Here is a 13,168-nt window from a genome sequence, read left to right as displayed (position 1 = left end):
ATGGCGGCTGCAGAGACTCTGCTTATTCAAACCACTGTGGCACCTACAGGTTTATAGCCAGTGATGTGACCAAGTGACATCCCAACATGAGAGCGTGTTAGCCGTAACATCTACAACCAAGTGACATCCCAACATGAGAGCGTTAGCTGTATCATCTACGTCAGTTACTCCGAAGCGGAGCTCTGAGTCGCTGTGCACTGGATATGTCGTACCTCTGTGAGCCGCAGGTGGTCGTGGGTCTCTCATAGCTCCTTCGCAGCGCGGCTCCTTTGGGTTCCTTCACCTCTTTGAGAGGCTCATTGTCCTGGATGATTCCCTGGATCACAGAGCCGCCGCTCTTCTTCACCCTCTTCAGATCGACCACGTGGGACGACACACTGGAGAGGTGGTGAGACACTCCGATCTGAGGATGAGAACAGATACGACATCCGTCTGTGAAGATGCTGCTGTTGCTTCGGTTTCTGCATTTAAAGTTGCACTGTAAACGTTGCTGCCACAGAATGAGAAAGTCGTCACAGTTGGGTTTGAGTCTTGAGAGCTGTCATTTTACTGATCCTATGTTTGTGCCTTCAGGCAAAGCAGACTTGTGTTTATACAGTGCCCAGCTGTTGGAGCTACGCACCAGCTGCTGGTTGCAGAGTGCCAGGTCCGACACTTTCCCCCAGCCCACCGGCACCACGTCGAAGCAGCGGTCAGGCTCCCAGCCAAAGACCCGCAGACAATCTGTGGCCCCACTGTACAGACAGCTGCCATCCGGGCTGAAAAATATACACCTGAAACCAGAGGGTCAGAGATTAAAGATCATACTGTGGCAGCATGCCGACAACCTGCTGCACTGCTGAGAGAAAACTCACCTGACTGGAGTTGTGTCTCCCTCCAAGGAGCTGATCATGGTGAATTTCTCCAGATCCCACAGCCTGATGGTCCTGCAGACAAAACAGAGGTAAACATAGAAACACTGTCAACACCCAGCAGGGGTCATGGACACAGAAAAACTAAAGGTCAAAATAATAGTGCTTAAAACCCAGAGGGGAAACCAGCTCTAGTTGGCCGAACAGCTAAACTAGGGATTCAGTTCCATGTTGGTGAAAACGCCCAGAGTCAATAAGCTGTGCAGCCAAACAAATCCCCAACATCTTTGACTCACATCCTCTGTTTAGTCTCTTTGGCACTGCAGACATCAGCAAACTTAAGCAGACTGATGATGAAAACAAACATGATAATTCATACACACTATTGTAAACAACAAACATGAATGACCCGCTTAAAATGTTCTACCGTCATGAACAACTACAACATGTGACATTTGTGGAGGAGCAACAAGTCCTGCAGCATCCAACATGCTACAGTCAGCCCTGGCGTTCCTGTTGATAATGTGAGAAAGACGAGCGCTTGGCCTCAGTCTACTCAGCCTGCCACCACTGTTACATCGCACTCTGTGAGCGCCAGACTCTGGGACCTACAGCAGAGCAACAAACAGTTCAGCTGCAGCTGATGCTCAGGGCATCGTGCAGCAGACCAGCTGAGGTTTACTGAGCTGATACTGACTGAGTGACACAGCAGAGTGAATCCTACTGTGACATGCAGCTGCAGCTCAGCCCCCAGTGAGGAGCAGAGCGAGGGAGGACAGGGTCAATGAGTCTTCAGCTCAGTTCAGTGTCCATGGTTTGTCTGCTACTTCAGCGTCAGGGTGTTCACTGCTGCTTTCAAAATGATCATAAAAAGGTGGACTCTTCAATATCAAGGACGTAAAACAGCTGTTTGTTCTAAAATTAAACTACTTTACTACTCAATCTGGGTTCAGTAAGCTGATAAAGAACTGGATTCAGATCTGACAATTGAACCCCATCCTTAATCCAAACGTTTGGAGAGTCATGATAAAATGGCATCAACGAGGAGAGAATTCGACATGATTCACAATGTCCGTCTGCTGCAATGAAGCTGACATCAAACAGACCAGAGAGAGAAAACAAGATCAAATAGAGAGAGGAAGCCTGTCAAGCAGAGACACAGAATGACAATGGTGAGGAGTCAGTCTTCCATCAGTGGAACATTAATTCATTTTTTAACCGACTCAAATACTGTCCCCGATGCTGACTGTGTGGTCTGGAGTGTGAAGCAGCCGAGGTGCTGTCATACCTGTCGGAGCTGCCTGACGCTAGCAGGTACTCGTTGGGGTGGAACTGCACGATGTTGACTGCTGCGGTGTGCGATGTGAACTCTGTGATAGTCTTCCCCTGAGTCAGGTCCCACAGCTGGCAGAGACGAGAAACAATGAGAAATCTGCATCCGAGTTTCAGACTGACTGACCTTACAGCGCAGTCGTGCTGTGAACATCAGCCAGGACACAGACAGGCTGTGTTGTGGTATGAGATTTGTGTTTCTCTGATACTGAACTGTGCTACAGAGATGTGGGAATTTAAGAAGCATAGGTTTTTTTGACTCTGCTCAGCAAAGAGCCACAGGATGTGTTCTTGGCATACGGATGTTTGTGTAACAAACCTCACAGGGAAAAGACAGAGAAGTTCAGAACTAGAAGATTAAAATGTTTGAGTCTGCATGTGAAGAATCTGTTTAAATAAAATCTGAAATATGGATGATATGAGAATAAGTAAACATGGTTCTCAACCAGCCTCAGAACTGCAGATGCATTTCAGCATTGAGGTTTGATGCCCACCCCAGGAGCAGCACATGATTGCTGGTGTCTCGTGGATGAGAGGAGTTCGTACCTTGACGGTGCCGTCGTCGCTGGCTGAAGCTAACCACTTCCCATCTGGACTGAAGGCCAGGCTCCTCACTGCTTGACTGTGACCCTGTAGAACAAACATCAGCTTTATCCTAGCAGTGACATGGGGGACACTCCCCACACTGAACACATGTTGTTCTCACATGCACCACTCCTAAATCATATTTGGAAACTATGACTTCTTTCAGACGTGACACCATAAATGAAAAATGATCATGAGCAGGTTCTGCAGACAAATCTAACAAAGTGACCAAATTTTTAAGTGTAATTTAAAGAAGCACGTGCTCATCAGGACATTTCAGTTTAATCACCTTTACTGACCAAGTATTTCAACATCATCTACACACACACACAGATCTGACCTTGTACCTGTACACATAGCCTTTCCTTCGCACATCCCACAGCTGACCAGTGAACCAGGTGAGCATGTTACAAGAAAATGAGAACAAATCCCTTAAAGCAGACTGTTAACTACAAATAAACCGGGATTACACACGCAAACATAGTCACAGCTACCTTGATGGTCGTGTCCATGGAGCCAGAGGCGAGGAAGTTTCCATATGGGTGGAAGCCCAGACTGGTGATGCTGGCTTTGTGTCCCATCAGAGTCCTTAAACCTGGGGGAGACGGGAAGCAGCCGAGTCAGCCTGATAGGCAGGATAAATGGTGTCCAAATCAAAGTAGCCACGTGTGAGGCATCGGACAGATTCCACCGGAGGGGGGCACACATGCTGAACAGATGTATGTATCTGTCTCTAAGGTGTGTGGGTAATCTGTACTCCTGCCATAGTGGAGCTATGTCAGTGAGCAGGCTGGGGTCCATTTCTGTTAGCTGTGCTTCCATGCAGCTCATGCATCTGTCCCACAGGACTCTCGCATGGTTCAACCATAAAGTCCTGCATTTTTCATCATTATCTGTCCCACAGGACTCTCGCATGGTTCGACCATAAAGTCCTGCATTGGGGAGACGTGTCATCATTGGGGAGACGTGTCAAAATGAGCCAGAGGAAACATTGACACTGCCCGTTCAAGGCAGGAGAACAGAGAACTGAAGTCATATCTTCACATCCGATTAGCCTCTGTTCACCATGGCTGATGGATTGCCTCTCTCACATCACTACTTAAAATCAAATTTTCCATCCTTTTGCTGTTTGTGTCGCCACACATGGATAAATATGTATAGCTGCACAAAGACCTGCTCTCCATGAGCCATAATGCATAGCGTCTGTGTTGGCTGCTGGTCTGTGCCACTTTGTGACATTTCTCATAAAATCAGTGCAAAGGGGGGAAAAGTATAAAAATAAAAGAAGAAAAAGAAGGCGTTTAGCCACCAACACACACACACACATGAAGAACAAACAGGGTCTCACTCTTAGCAGCCTCCAGGTCCCAGACTCTTATTGATCCACTCTGTGAACCAGCGACGACCTGCTCCTCTGACATGTTGAACTGGACGGACTCCACAGGGTTCTTGTGACCAGTTAGACTCTGGGAGACCACACACACACACACAAAGTTAGCACTTGCTGTGACAAATCCCACAAGACTCGTATCAAATCATATCCATTAAAAGGAGGGCGGAGAGGATCACTGCAGACCCCTCACACCCAGGACATAATCTGTTCCAACTCCTCCCCTCTGGGCGGCGTTACAGGTTACTGTACGCCAAGACAACCAGGCACAGGGACCGTTTCTTCCCCAGGCTGTTGCTCTGATGAACACTTTTGCCATTTTTGCCATTGCTCTGATGTTAATGTTTATTAAGGGTAAATGACTTTGAGCAGCCACTTTTTTGGAATCGGGTTTGTACATTGAACAGATTATACAGAGTCATAGAGGTCTCTAGTTTTAAGTACGTTTTATCCCTATTTATCCCTATTATCCTTTGTTTGTCTGCATTGTTTACTGCCTGTTTATACAGCTTATTTTGCATTATTTGGACTGTTTGTTGCTTGTTAATACTGCTTATTTTGTTATATTACACAGCCTTATGCTGGTTTACTGTTTACTTGCCCCTTGCATGGGGATATGTACATACACATTGAGAGCCGATGTACCAGAGTCAAATTCCTCGTGTGTCTGACACACCTGGCCAATAAAGCAGATTGATTCTGATTCTGATCACACATCCAGATGACAGGCTTGTAAAACTGTTGCTTCGGCAGAAAGGTGTGCTTGTAGTGCAGTGCCTGTAGTGCAGTGTGCACTGTAGTTCAGGTCGAGGCCAGCAGTGTACAGGTGAAGCAGCAGCTCGTGCTGCTGCAGTGAGGGGCTCTCACCATGATGCAGTTGGGCTTGCTGACAGCCCAGATGTTCACCCTGCAGTCCTCTCCTCCTGTGGCCAGCAGCCGCCCAGAGCTTTTCCCCACAGCCAAACAGCAAACGCTGCTGGAGTGAGCCTCGAATGCCTCTGGACAACAACAGAGCAGGGACAAATTTAGTTCTGACCTGCCCGAGAAGATGCTGGAGCTGCTGGTGACACTACAGCATGCGGAGCCATCTCAATACAAACCACATTAACACATTTGAAGTACATCAACACATTTAAAGTACATCAATGTACAGGATATACTGACACATTACAAACCCTATTAGGAGACTTGGAACTTTTAGATTGGAGTGAGTCCAAGACTGCATTAAAAAGGAGAATATCCTGTTTCCTTTATATCAGGTGAGTATTAATGTTTGTCTTTTGTACTCACGCAGTCGCCATGAGATCTTGGTGGTGCTGGCGGCAGCCATGCTGCTCACACTGGAGACTGGCTGCTTCGTTTGAACTCCTGCACCACTGCTTAGGTTAATGAGCACTGAGGGCAGACATCAGCTTCTCAGTCCACTGCACCTCCTGCGACACAAACACAGGTATCACACAGATAAACCTACTAACAGTTTAAATGTCAATGTATATAGTTCATTTAAAAATAACAGTCGACCAAAGTAAGTTACAAAAGAACACAGAACATACAAAAAATAAAGCACACACTAGAACTATAGGCCTACTTAGAAGAATACCAATATATCTACATGTAAAAAAAGGGACTATTCAGTCAATATTAAATGTGAGGATAAAAGCTAAATTTAAAAAGGCAGCTGTCCAAAATTGTATCAGAGTCAGTATTAGAAACCAAAATTAGAAAATCAAAATCAATAAATAATAAATACAACAGTCAACCTGAGTCAAATGCCTTAGCATAGTAAAATGTTTTAAGCCAAGGTCTAATGATGGAGCCAATAAGATAGACAGGTGGTACTCGAGTTTTGGAAACACATGGGCAAGTGCTTCATACAACTCTCCTGTTAAACAGTATTTTGACTGATTTCCAAAAAGTTGCATCAGCTCTACATACTTGTCTCTAATGTCTCTAATTAAGCTATCATGGCATTGCAGCACAATGTCAGAACTTCTGTCATTTACAACAACCAATTTACTTACTGAACCAGACCAGGGGCCCGCACCATGAAGCCAGTTCAACTTATTCTGGCTCTCTTGGGGTGATCTAGCTTCACTGAACGTAACACTGGCTGTCCTGGATAACTGGTACCCTGGAGCCAGTCGTCAACTGGCTCTGTTAAATCTGGGTTTTCCTATCCTATCGAACTTGTTAATTAGAAGGGACAGCAACAACGTGAGTGAAGTCGGCCACTGAGAATAATATGAGACGGAGCAGTGATGCCTCAGGGAAACTCGTTTATAGCCAGAGCAGGAAGTGACGTTACGGCAGGTGAACTGTGAACAGTCACAAAACTAGAGCAGAATAAGAAGCTATAGAAACTCGAGAATTAATTTTCAAATATTAATGAATGACGAGGAATACACCGTGCATTAGTGCAGCATTATTTTAAGGGTCTTATTCAGTGAGTATTGTTTTCTCCTTTGTCTGATGATGAAGAAAACAGAAATTCAGTCCGTAATCAAATGATCTTTGTGCATTTAAAATACAGTGCTGATCATCATGAAGGCTGCAGACTCCCTCAGTTTGTTAGAAATCCAGAAAGCCTGAAACAGCACAACGATATGAGTACCCTGTAGAAATATCTATTTAAACCTCATCACATTAATGTAGACTCTGACCCCGCCAGGATCCTGTAGGAACAATCCTCAGCGTTTCCAGTGATCTGATTGGTCGGTGTAGCATCAGTTACCGTGGTGATCTAGCCTGATTAAAAGAGAGCCAGCTTCATGGTACCGGAAAACCTGAGCTGAGCCCAGAGTCAGCTGGATAAGCCACTGATCTCGCTTCGTGGTACAGGGCCTTTAACTTCAGGTGGAAGCACAAGCAGCTCACACATAATGATAGCTGGTGAACTGAAATATGTGACCTGTCAGATTTGTGACTAATACTGAATATACAGTGTCCAGTTTACTAAGTACACTAGTCCTGCAGTAAATCATCCATTGAGCTTAATTTAAACTAAGGCCTTAAAGCTATAAACTAAAACCACATGGTGATGGGTGGAGGACCTCTTAATGTTATTTCAGGGATGCAAATTTGTGATTAATCAATGTAAGTAGATAGACTGTAATAAACCTGAGGCCATTAAGGCCCATAGAATGTCCCCACGCCGCCCGGCTGGCAATCCATCTTTATTTAGTTACACTTCTGCCCAGAGGATACACAAGTAACTTAACACACAAGTTTCGGTTAAAGAAACTCTGCCCAAAGGATACACAGGTAACTTAACACACAAGTTTCGGTTAAAGAAACGGCAATTCCCCGTTATAGTTAATCTAAGTCAGTCAACTTAGATTAACCTTAGCTGTCTGCCTTAATGCTAGGATCATGCTAACTTAATGGTTAGAAAGCCAATTAAGAAGATTCAACCAACTAATTAACCAAGCGTCAGACTGCACAGTCGATTAGCTAACGATTCAACCAAAAAGATCAGACTAAAATGTAGCCGAGAATGTATGTTTATAGTGTTTAACTAACGTCAACGCTTGTTAGTTATGGCTGAAGTAATTTGTCTTGGGTGACTAATTAACGAGCACCAGCTAACGTTAGCAAACTCATGACCGGTTAGTTAGCGGGTTCGGTTTGAGCTAATCTCGCCGGTTTTGACCAGTTAAAAACAGGCAGCTAACCTTGTCCACCGCAGTTACCGTCACTCATCTAAATGACCGCAGAATTGGTACTTTATGGCGTCCGCAGTCGAAGACAACTTGTTGTCACTCCGGTCGCTGCTCGGATACAGCTTAGCAACTGAACAACTGAGCCCTCACTTCCGCTGACGTCAAAATTTACTTTTCAAAAAAATTGTAACAGCATCGTTTATTTGTTTTTATTTACTTATTTATTATTTAGTCTTCCGCCTTTAATGTATAAGTTTAAAAACACAGAATTAGAACGCACACAAAGTACACTAGTAAGCGTTTCTTAAATTTCATATTTGTAGAAAAGGGTAGTACTAGGAATCATGTCAAGGTGTTAGTAAAAGGAGTGGAGATGTCCCACTTTTCTTGCAGTTTTTGTTTTGTTTAGGAATTTGGCTTCGCAAGAAATTAAACACGAAAAAACATAGTGACTTTGTCATTAACAAAACTGTCAAATCATTGGCAATCATCATCAAGCTATATAGTTTTAACCAGAAAAGGGCATTTTCTGCAGAAAATGTGTGTGAATGCTGACTGGTGAAAAATTTATCCTAGGACTACTGAAGACAGGTGAAATATATTGCTGAAAGAGCTAAAGGCTGATATGTGATGCTAAATACTCCCACAAGTCAGAATTTAAGTTCATTATTTAAAGAAGCAGAGGGCTGAAAAGCATCACTAAAATGGTGGAGGTGACTGCCAAAGCCAGCAGTAGAAATAAAATGGCTTAAAAGTTGAAAAGAATGAGTTATATGAACTAACATCTGACAGATGAACTTCCCCGCTTAAGACTTTGGAACATGAAATTAATTGGTAGATAGAAGAATGTGCTGAAACAAACTTCCTGCTATGAAGGGAGCTGTGGAAGGTATACTAAATCCTGCAGAAAAGTGGTAGGAAATGCACTGTCAATGCTAACGTTTGAAAAATTGCCAAATAATGCTGAAATTGCTTAAATAGTACAGCCGAATTGGGAGAGCAAAGCTGAATCAAAACTCACTATGGAAACAGCCAAGGGGCAAATGATATATTGCCAAAATTTAAAGTATAGTCAAAACAGAGCATGAGAAAGCGAGATGGAGCACAGAGGAGCATGCATATGTGTCAAAGAAGAAAAAACTTCAACGAGGCAGGCTGAAGTTCTACTGCCAGGCATGAAAGTGCAGAGGGGCAGTTGGATCCACCAGCTCACTTCTGGTTCAGACTGGTCACGTTGTAGGGATTCTACACTTCAGCATCATTTCCCACAGGAAGTAAACCGTGCACCAAAAGGCCAGTAAAAAAAATGGTGGGTAAAGGTCAAGTCAGATCCACTGGCCTTACACACAGGCAGCTCCCCGATAAAATGAGATACCTCAGGGGCGGAGATAATCGGCTCATCCGTACTTAATACCCGTTTCATGAGGACCACTTTGAGCGCAGTTAAACAAGGCAGCGTAGCGCATTCTCCATAGCTCATATATAGTCTCTGTTCTGGAGCCACCCTCTACAGTTTGGTTTCACTAGCTGAAAGTATGTTGAAGTTCTTAAAAAACCGGATAACAATATACGTTATAACAATAACAGGATCAGGGATGTACTACTGAAGTCTGTAATACAGACCCAAGCCAGACTGACCGACACTCCAGCCCAGATGGCGGCGCTAATGCGCCGTAGTGTTGTTCGGTAGCCGTAGTTAAAAACCTAAAGAAGACCCTGGAAAAGAGGGAAGAGGTTGTCAACAGTGACTGTCCGGTTTGGGTTGACACAACTTAATTAAATTTTAAAATATAGCTTATCTGTGGGGTTTCACGATAATAAACAGTGTTGAATTAGGGAGTCCCCGGACAAATAGCAGTGGTATTTGCTTCGCACCTGTCCAACATGGCGGCGGTAGACGTGGAGGACGAGAGTATCCTGGCGTCGATCTTTAAGGACAGCTTCCCGGACAGCTGGAGGGACAACCCAGACTTCACCGCCTACCTGTCCGAGCTCAGCTCCTTCGGGGTGGAGAAGTTGAGCCGAGAGCCCGAGCGGCTGGCGGAGGAGCGGGCTCAGATCCTGCAGCAGACCCGGGAACTGGCCTTCTCCAACTACCAGACCTTCATCCGCACGGCCGAGTGCACCGAGCACATCTACCGGGACTTCGGCCAGGTGGAGAGCAGCGTGTCCCGGCTCCTAGACAAGCTGCCTGGCTTCGGAGAGAAGTGCAGGTCGGTGCTTTAAGTGCTAAAGATTCAACACTGAAGTAGTGGTGAAAGAAATACCACACTGTAAAAAATATAAAACTGCATTCCAAAGAGAAAGTGTTCAAGTACAGTCAGAAAGTACTTCATCAAAATAGGACTGCAACTAATTAAGCTGCAGATTATTTTCTCGATTAATTGATTATATGGTTTATAAAAATGAGAAAATTGGGAATGAAATGTTTATTAATTCATTTGGCAGGGACAGTGCCTATTAGTCTTCAAACCAATTTCTTTTAGAGGTTCCTAGGGCCAGAAAGTAAACGTTGGGGTGACCTGCTTTTACTGTTGCAGCCCCTAAATTGTGGAATAGTCTACTTGTTAGATCAGCTACTGACCTGACTGCTTTTAAATCATTGCTTTAAACATATTTATTTGCCTTGGCTTTTAATACACAGTTGGGCCTGATGCATTCCTCTTAATTTTAATTTAATGAATGTATCTGTGTGTCCGTTATTGTGCTGCTTTATTTTTTGCACTGACTTTATTTATTGTGATTTTATTCTGCCATGTAAAGTACTTTGGTCAACTGGAAGTTGCTTTTAAAGTGCTATCTAAATACATTTGATTTGATAAAGTCACATTTCTGAAAATATTCTTTTATCATACCAACGATGTAAACCCTCAAAATATTCAATTAGCATCATTTTATTTGCACAAAACTGCAAATCTTTATATCAAATCAAATATATTACATCAAATATTTGGGACTTTCGCTTCAAAAATGATTCACAAGATGAATTTATCATTAAAATAGTTGCACATTTTTTGTTGATCAGTTATCAGTTCTAAACCAAACCTTCTCCACAACCATAAAGTGAACACCACTGCCGTGTTTGTCTCTGTTCAGGAGGTTCATGAAGGAGGCTGAGGAGAACGGAGCCAGTCGCCAGATGAACAGCCTCACCCTGAACCGCCACACTGAGATCCTGGAGATTCTGGAGATCCCTCAGCTCATGGACACCTGCGTCCGGAACGGCTACTACGAGGAGGCTCTAGAGCTGGCAGCGTATGTCAAGAGGCTAGAGAAGAAGCACTCGTCACTCCCCGTTATCCAGGTGAGGCCAGTGAGTGTATATTACAATGCTACAGCCCTGCTGCACATATGAGAAAAAGGCATGTTGTCAGGTTGAGCCAGGTTCTCAGAGTGAGAGAAGTTGCTCTTTAAAGGTGCCTGCTCTCAAAGTCAAAAAACTACTAAAAACTCATTTTTATTATTGATCAATATGGAGATTAATAGTTTAGTCTATGGAATGTCAACTTCTCTGTGCTCAAGGTGGCATCTTCAGATGTCTTTTGTCCAAATCCCCAAGAAGTTCAGTTTACTGTGATAAAAAAGAGAAGCTGCTGTTTTTATTTATTTTTTTTATTATTAGTTCTTTTGGAAATTGACTGAAATTAAATTCATGGTTTCAGCTCTAATAATATTTGACATATTGTATCTTCAGGGTATAGTGCATGAAGTGCGCCAGGCGAGTCAGCTGATGCTCAACCAGCTGCTGCAGCAGCTGCGCAGCAACTCGCAGCTTCCCGTTGCGTGTCATTGGTTACCTGCGATGGATGGATGTGTTCACGGAGGCGGAGCTGCGGGTGAAGTTCCTGCAGGCCCGCAGCACCTGGCTGCGCTCCATCCTTGCTGTCATCCCCGACGATGACCCTTACTTCCACATCACCAAAACCATCGAGGCCTGCAGAGTCCACCTGTTCGACATCATCACCCAGTACAGAGCCATCTTCTCCGACGAGGACCCGCTGATGCCCCCCACTGGAGGGCAGTTGACGGTGAACGAGGGCGCTATCTTCCACGGCTGGGTGGTGCACAAGGTAGCAGAGTTCCTGGAGACTTTAGAGAGGGACCTACAGAGAGGTGTGGGGGGCCGCCTGGACTCCCTGCTGGGCCAGTGCATGTACTTTGGCCTGTCCTTCAGCAGGGTGGGGGCGGACTTCCGCGGCCTGATGGCACCTGTGTTCCAGCGGGTGGCGGTGGAGATGTTCAGCAGAGCCGTGCAGGAGGCGGTGGACAAGTTCCAGGAGGACATGAACCTGTATATGCTGATTGCCCTGCCCTCGGTACTGGGCGGGACCATCCCCCCTGTGGCCCCCAGCACCCAGCCCGGCACACTGCAGCCCCCTATGTCCCTGCTGGACTTCCAGCCACTGGCCTGCTTCCTCAACAACATTCTGACCGCTTTCAACGATCTGCGGCTCTGCTGCCCCGTCGGACTGGCCCAGGACGTCACCAGACGCCTCGAAGAGGCTCTGAAGAAGGTGAGCAGAGCAGTAAACGTTGCTTCTGTTAGGGGAGCAGGCAGGTCTGGATCTGTGGCTGAATCCAAATGTCTACAGTGTGTCCACCATCATTATGTTAAGTCTGTGGGGCGCTGGTCCACAGGAGATATTAAAACTTACGAGAAGGGATGTACAACCTCAGCCTCTTCCAGGCTGATGAATCAAAAGTTTATAAGATTTTGTCTGAACATTCCTGACAGTACAGACACGAGCCATATGAAGGCAAACCTCACTACATGAGCAGACTGTAGGTTGTTCTGCTTTGATTCTGCTTACGATCATGTCCACACTGCTATGTACAAGCTATGGTTGGTCCTTCAGTACAACTCGGGTGAAGTCTGCAGAAAGTCCATGTCAGGTAGACTTGATGATTGGTAGATTTGGACATGCCTCATGTGGGCTTCCTTTACCCATTAAGTCAGTTTGTTTATAGAGAAAATTTATAAACGGGCACTGATCAATGTGCTTTACTGATGAAACTGTGAGGTTGGTGAGTGCAGTCAGTTAAATGAAAGGACAAGTAAGTGATTAACAGCATGAATAACTGGAATAAAAATATGAAAAACACACTGTTGAAACAACACGTGCAGTGTGGTGCAGTCTGGACATCTGGATTCAGTCTGTCTTCAGTGTCGTGGTCTTCCCTGTCAGGTCTGTTGTGGTGTTTTGAGTGTTGTGGTCTGGTTTCCTGTCAGGTGACCCGTCAGATTCTGGTGTTTCACCGGGCGGAGGAGTCAGCCTTCAGCAGCAGAGAGAAGGAGCTGTTTGTTCAGTTCTGTTGCTTGTACGCTGAAGATCTGCTGCCGTTCCTGAACC

At 45.0% G+C, this 13,168-nt stretch overlaps 2 protein-coding genes across 2 annotated transcripts in view; one reads left to right on the top strand and one right to left on the bottom strand.

Annotated features, from left to right (window-relative positions):
- The window catches only part of katnb1 (katanin p80 (WD repeat containing) subunit B 1), a 12,784-nt gene extending 4,802 nt beyond the window's left edge, over positions 1–7,982 (bottom strand). Inside the window, exons 1-11 of the mRNA XM_020602683.1 lie at positions 7,830–7,982; positions 5,449–5,591; positions 5,026–5,156; positions 4,117–4,234; positions 3,263–3,363; positions 3,109–3,150; positions 2,730–2,813; positions 2,140–2,255; positions 855–926; positions 623–773; positions 213–403 (exon numbers count right to left, since the gene is read on the bottom strand). Coding sequence (XP_020458339.1) covers positions 213–403; positions 623–773; positions 855–926; positions 2,140–2,255; positions 2,730–2,813; positions 3,109–3,150; positions 3,263–3,363; positions 4,117–4,234; positions 5,026–5,156; positions 5,449–5,488 — 1,046 coding nt within the window. The 5' untranslated portion in view covers positions 5,489–5,591; positions 7,830–7,982. The remainder of the gene's footprint in view (positions 1–212; positions 404–622; positions 774–854; positions 927–2,139; positions 2,256–2,729; positions 2,814–3,108; positions 3,151–3,262; positions 3,364–4,116; positions 4,235–5,025; positions 5,157–5,448; positions 5,592–7,829) is intronic.
- A 1,084-nt stretch (positions 7,983–9,066) lies between these two features.
- cog8 (component of oligomeric golgi complex 8) overlaps positions 9,067–13,168 on the top strand; it is a 6,626-nt gene continuing 2,524 nt past the window's right edge. Inside the window, 6 exon segments of the mRNA XM_020602667.1 lie at positions 9,067–10,030; positions 10,914–11,121; positions 11,512–11,594; positions 11,596–12,331; positions 13,048–13,165; position 13,168. The exon segment at position 13,168 is cut by the window's right edge and continues 41 nt beyond it. Coding sequence (XP_020458323.1) covers positions 9,702–10,030; positions 10,914–11,121; positions 11,512–11,594; positions 11,596–12,331; positions 13,048–13,165; position 13,168 — 1,475 coding nt within the window. The 5' untranslated portion in view covers positions 9,067–9,701.

The sequence above is a fragment of the Monopterus albus genome, unplaced genomic scaffold (genome assembly GCF_001952655.1).
Source record: "Monopterus albus unplaced genomic scaffold, M_albus_1.0 scaffold57.1, whole genome shotgun sequence".
Classification (NCBI taxonomy): domain Eukaryota; kingdom Metazoa; phylum Chordata; class Actinopteri; order Synbranchiformes; family Synbranchidae; genus Monopterus; species Monopterus albus.
The sequence above is the reverse complement of the archived record's forward strand: the minus strand, read 5'-3'. Positions and strand labels throughout refer to the sequence as shown.